General features: G+C 58.5%; 1 protein-coding gene across 1 annotated transcript; it reads right to left on the bottom strand.

Annotated features, from left to right (window-relative positions):
* Positions 1-287: 287 nt before the first annotated feature.
* On the bottom strand, positions 288-3,578 carry LOC126638131 (zinc finger protein 239-like). Its single transcript, XM_050311776.1, has 3 exons — positions 3,015-3,578; positions 1,929-2,007; positions 288-1,797 (listed from the first exon to the last, which is right to left on the bottom strand). Exons 2-3 carry the CDS (start codon positions 1,978-1,980, stop codon positions 875-877), a joined length of 975 nt encoding a protein of 324 aa, XP_050167733.1. The 5' UTR covers positions 1,981-2,007; positions 3,015-3,578; the 3' UTR covers positions 288-874.
* Between the last annotated feature and the right edge of the window lie 2,294 nt (positions 3,579-5,872).

The raw sequence follows: 5,872 nt of genomic DNA on the forward strand, positions 1-5,872 counted from the left end.
CTCGTTCTTTTTGCACCTCTTAGCAATTAATAAAATCAAGTTTTGGTATCAACAGAAAACTTGTGTGAGTTTTAATTTTGCTCAAGGGAATATTCGAATCTGAAGCTCCACCTGCAATATTAAGGCAGACTATAACGAGGGACCATGGAAAAGTGGGAGGAACAGGGAGAAAGGTGGAAAATGGGGGGGTGGTCTGTTGGATCCGGCGGTCCCATGGGGGTCTTTGGGTACAAGGAGGCTGGAAAAGGGGGGTGGCCCCCCCTGAGCTCCCAACTGACTGTGGGGTGCTGGATCCAATCTCAACCTTAGGTTATGCCAACAGGTTCAGTTTAGAGGAATTACAGAGGTGGGACTGAACAACTTTTGTCCCCCAGGTTTTAATGAAGGCAAATCAGATCTATTGATAGAAATTAATTATTTAGGGTAACAAATGATCAGACAAAAGATCTTCATCAGAATTATTTACTGCACAATAGAAACACTAAAACTACCAGTAGTACAGCATAAGATAGAACAGTGCTCTACACTGAAGCAATTGTTGAAGCAATTCTACTCAAGCTGGCACCAAAGCAAGAATTATTCATTAGAGATGGATGAAACTCCCTCAGACCAACGCTCGTGGGGAGATCTCTGCTCTCAACCTCCAGCAGTGACCTTGGGGGGTCCCAGCCAAGGCAGGAATCTCCACACACCCCCCAGGAAGGGTTCTGTTGACACAACCTGCCCCTGGCAAAGGGCACCGGTCCTTTCTGGTAGAAAGGGATGGACTGACAGTCACTGGACTCCAGGGGTTGCCTCACCATCAGGGGGGTCATCTGGGGTGGGAGCAGCGGCCAAAGTTCTTCCCGCAGTCGGGGCACTCGAGGGGCTTCCCTTACTGGTGTGTCCGCTGGTGATAGGTCAAGCCAGAGCTCCAGATGAAGCTCTTCCCACATTCCCCACACTTGTAGGGCCTCTCCCCGGTGTGGATGCGCCGGTGCCTGACGAGGGTGGAGTTCTGGTTGAAGCCCTTCCCGCAGTCGGTGCAGCGGAAGGGCCTCTCCCCTGTGTGTGCCTGCTCATGCAGGAGGAGATGTGAGCTGCTCTGAAACCTCTTCCCACATTGCAAGCACTTGTAGGGCCGTTCTCCAGTGTGGATGCGCCAGTGGTTGATCAGGTGGGAGCATTGCCTGAAGCTCTTCCCACATTCCCCACACGTGTAGGGCCGTTCCCCAGTGTGGATGCGCTGGTGTTGGATCAGGTTGGAGCTGTCCCTGAAGCTCTTCCCACATTCCAAGCACCTGTAGGGCCGTTCCCCGGTGTGGATGAGCTGGTGTCGGATCAGGTGGGAGCTGTTCCTGAAGCTCTTCCCACATTCCCCACACGTGTAGGGCCATTCCCCACTGTGGATGTGCTGGTGTTGGATCAGGTTGGAGTTGCTCCTGAAGCTCTTCCCACATTCCCTACATGTGTAGGGCCATTCCCCAGTGTGGATGTGCTGGTGCCTGAGGAGGTGGGAGCTCTGCCTGAAGCTCTTCCCACATTCCAGGCACCTGAACGGTTTCTCCCTGCTGGGAGGCTGCTCAGGGACCACCAGCTCGGAGCTCCGGTTCAAGCTCCGGCCGCCTTCCCGGCACAGGACGGGTCTTTCCTCCTCAGAGCTCCCTGGGCTGGCTTTGCAGTCCCTCCTCCGGGGGTATCTCCGGGCCTTTTCCTCCCTGCTGCCTTTCTGTGCCGGGGAGCCCTTCAAAACGGCCTCTCCGACCAGGCTCTGCCGGGGGGATTTGTCCTCCGTGCTCTCCATCCTCAGCTCGGGGCCTGGGGCAGGAAGGAAGGACAGGCAGGGGATTTGCCTCCGGCCCAGAGGGAAGGCCAAGCACATCCCCCCCAAATTTGGCCCCCACGGGCACCACAAGACAGGGCCAAAGGGGCACTGACTTCCTCCTCACCTGCCTGGGGGGCCCGCGGCTTTTTCCTCTTCCTTGCAACCTCCTCCTCCATCTGCCCAAGCTTTGGGAAGGACAAATCCTGTGGGGGGGAAACAAGGGCTGAGTGCCTTGCCTTGGGGGTTCCTCCTGCCCAAGTCAATCTCTAGAACTCACCAGGCATCCTGGGACCATAAAAACCTCCAAAACACTAATATTCAGCCCAAAAATCCCCAGCCAGGAGTTCCTCCTCTCTGGTCTCTCCACTTTGGGATTCTGGAGGTCCCCCCTGTTCGGGCTGCTGGGAGTCCCCTGTGTATTTGGGGTCTCCCATCTACGGGGTCTCTGCCCTCTCCAGGCTGCTGGAGCTCCCAGCAGTCCAAGACTCCCCATCTCCCAAATTCAGGGTTCTGGGGGACCTCCAAAACATCACGATTCAGCTTAGAAAAACTGAAACCACCAACATGCAGGCAAAAAAACTCCTCAGAAATAGCAAGAAGACCCCTGCCCCCAAACTGCAAAAGTTGAGATTCAGCTGAAATATACTCCAAATTATGAAGATTAGCCCAAAAAATCTCTCCCACAAGTTCCCCCTCTCTGGGTTTCAGAGGGTCTCCCCTGTCTGGGATGTTGGGGGTCCCACTTAGGGATGTTGGGAGTGTTGGGGGTCCCAAGGGTCCTTTCTCCACTGACTCTCACCTTCGGGGTGCCGCCTTCCCACACATTCCCCCTCTCCAGGTTCTCCACCTTGTTGTCCCAGGGATCCCAGGGGTCCCCTCTCTCCAGGCTTCCCCGTCTCCGCTCCCCCCATTTCAGGCTCCCGGGGGTCCCAGGGCTCCTCCCTCTCTGTGTTCCCCCCTCCAGCCTGCCGGGGATCCCCCAGCTCCGGCATCGCCCGCTCCGCCCTCCACCCTGGGCAGCTCCCAGGGGGACCCCAAACCTGCTGTATCTGCCCAGCCAGCCCCGGGCTGACAGTGGCCCTGACCCTGTCCCTGCTCCTCCCTGCAGGCTCCATGGCCGTGCACACTTTGTGTTCCTGGGGGCCACCAGCTCAGCAGCTGCAGCCGCTCTAATCAGCGCCCGCAGCTCTGCAGCAAAGCCCCAGCTCACCTGGCACACAGGGCATGCACACAGCACCTTCTCGCTGCTGGGCACTCCCAGATCAGCCTCTTCCCCAGCACGGGGCTCTCCTGCCTCAGCACCACCTCTGCCTTCCACTTCTTCTCAGGGCCACCTCAGGGCCAGCTCTGGGCTCACCTCCGGGCCATTGCTCAGGGCCACCTCAGGGCCTGCTCTCCAGGACAGGAACCTGCAGGGAGGGCAGATGATGTGCAAGCCCAGGGGGGCCTGCTTGCACTGGCCTGGGGGCTTCTTTCTCCTTCCACAACCACCCCACAACTTCTCCTGCTTTTCTAGCCCCACATCTTTGCAGACTGACCTTGTCTCTCTGTCTGCACAGACACATCTATCCCCTGTGGACAGAGCCTCCAGCATGTGCTGCCCTGGCAATGGCACCCAGAGAATCCCAGAATCAGCCGGCTTGGAAAAGACCTCCCAGATCATCAAGTGCACCCCTTGATCCAACCCCGCCGTGGTTCCCAGACCGTGGCACGGATGCCCAGGGGAGGGGCTTTGGGAATGAGGGCTCTCCCAATACAGCCCAGTGAACCCCTCAGTGCCCTCCCAGTACAGCCCAGTGTGTTCCTGTCCCAGGGTGCCAGGTGATCCCTCTTTGTGGGGGGTTTGATTGGGATTTGAAGCATTTTGGGGGCCTCTGAGTGCATTTGGGGGAGTTAAAAGGGGTCTTGGGAGCATTGGGGGTAAAGGGATCTGGGGGAGGTGATTAAAGGAAAAATGGGGGTTAGGGGACATTTGGGGGGCCTTATTGGGGCCTGGGGGGACAGGAGGGCAGCACCACGAGCAGGTGAGTCCTGAGACCCCTCTGGTGTCCCCAAGACCCTCCTGCTGTCCTCAATTTCCCACTTTGCACCCCGAGACCTCCCCTGGTGTCTCCAATGTCCCCAGGGCCTCCCCATGGACCCAATTACCCCCTTGACACCCTCCATTCCACTGTCCCCAAACCCCTCCCCACTGTCCCCAAAACCCATCCCTGATGTCCCCAACCCTCCATCTTCCCCCCAGAAGGCCCCCCTGGACCCTCTGACCCCCAAAATGGCCCCATCCCCCCAAACTCACAGAAAGGTCAAGGGAATCTGGGGACACACTGGGGACACTTGGGGGGCTTTGGGGGGACACCGAGTGACTACTGGGGGATACTGGGACACACTGGGGGAAGCAGAGGGCACTGGGAGGGACTGGGGGGTTATTGAGCGATGCTGGGAGGGCACTGGGAGGGACTGGGTGATTACTAGGGGATTACCAGGACACACGGGGGGACACTGGGAGGTTACTGGGCCTTACTAGGTGTTACTGGGTGCTCACTGGAGGATCATTGGGCCATACTAGGGGGCAATGGGGGTCACTGGGAAACACTGGGTGGTCACTGGGGGGTTACTGGGCCATACTGAGAGCCACTGGGAGGTCACTGGGCTATACGGGGGGCACTGGGATACCCTTACCTGCACGTGGTTCATGTCCTCCCAAGACTTTTGGTGGCACTGCCAGGACCCCTCCCCTGAGAGCTGGGAGACCCCTTGAACCCCACTGCTGGGCTTTATGGGACCACCTGGATCCCCTCCCTGTGGGGTCTCTGTGTGCTGAGTTTTGGGGGTCTCTGGCGTTCGGGGGGGGCATCAGGACCCGCTTTCCCTGCGGTCGGTCCGCCCAGCCGGCAGGGGGCGCTGTGGCACGAGCGGCAATGGCGGCGCCGCGCGAGGCCTGTTGGGAGTTAGAGTTCCCTTGTGGAAACTCCGCCGGCGCCTGCGCAGTGCAGCCATGGCGTTTAAACAGCCCCCCCAGGAGGGTTCCGAGGCCCCCAGCCCTTTCAGGGACCCCCTAAACCCCTTCAGGCGCCTTCACCCTCCCCTCTGAGCGCCCTCAGGACACCAAATCCCCTCCGAGAGCCCCTCACGGACCTCAAAACCTCCTCGGGAACCCCCGAGCCCCTCCTCTCCACTCTGCCGAGCCCTCCAGCCTTCCCGCCCACAGCCGCGCTCCCCGCAGCCCCCGAGCGCATCCCCAGCCCCGCCGCAGCCCCCGCCAGGGCTCACAAAGTCGGAGCAGATCCCGCTGTCGCCGCCATCGCTTTCCCGGCAGCCACCGCGGGGCTGTGCGCGCGCACCGCCGGCAGAGACCCCGCCCCGCCCCCTTTTCCGCGCGGGGCACGCCGGGAGTTGTAGTTGCAGCGGCTCAAAGCTCCAAACTCCCCCAGACTCAATTCCCCACGGGCGTTCCTGGGGCAGAGCGGGGCAGAACCGGGGCGGGGACGGGACGGGCATTGGGTGGAAATCATTATAAAAACTGTAACCCCTGCGTTGGAAGGGATAGGTGTGGGTTTGTATTCCTGGAGCCTGGAGGCTCATGGAAACCTCTGCTGCTTGTCTGACCTCCTGCCCAGTTTGCCCTGGAGTCTTTTTCCTCTGCAGCCTTTTAGGTAACAACGTTTATGGCCTTTATGAGGAGAGCCTCTTATGAGGGGTATGGGCTTTCTGAGGACAGCACCTTTATGACCTGCATGGGCTTTATGCAGAGAGATCTTTTATGATGAGAGCTCTGTCATGAGGTGCATGAGGTGTATGAGGACAGTGCTTTTATGACATTTATGGTATTTATGAGGGCAGAACCTTTATGATGTGAAGAGCCCCTTCCGAGGTGCACAGGCTTTATGAGGACAGAGCCTTTAAGAGGTTTATGGCATTTATGAGAACATCTCCTTTGTGATGACAGCCCCATGAGGAGGTTTATGGGCCTTATGACGATAGGGGCCTTATGTGGTCTGCACTGTTATGAGATGTATGAGATTTATGAGGACAGAGCCTTTATGAGGCTGCCCAATTGTGAGGTGGATG

Source organism: Myiozetetes cayanensis, unplaced genomic scaffold (genome assembly GCF_022539395.1).
Source record: "Myiozetetes cayanensis isolate MyiCay16 unplaced genomic scaffold, myiCay2020 scf164, whole genome shotgun sequence".
NCBI lineage: Eukaryota > Metazoa > Chordata > Aves > Passeriformes > Tyrannidae > Myiozetetes > Myiozetetes cayanensis.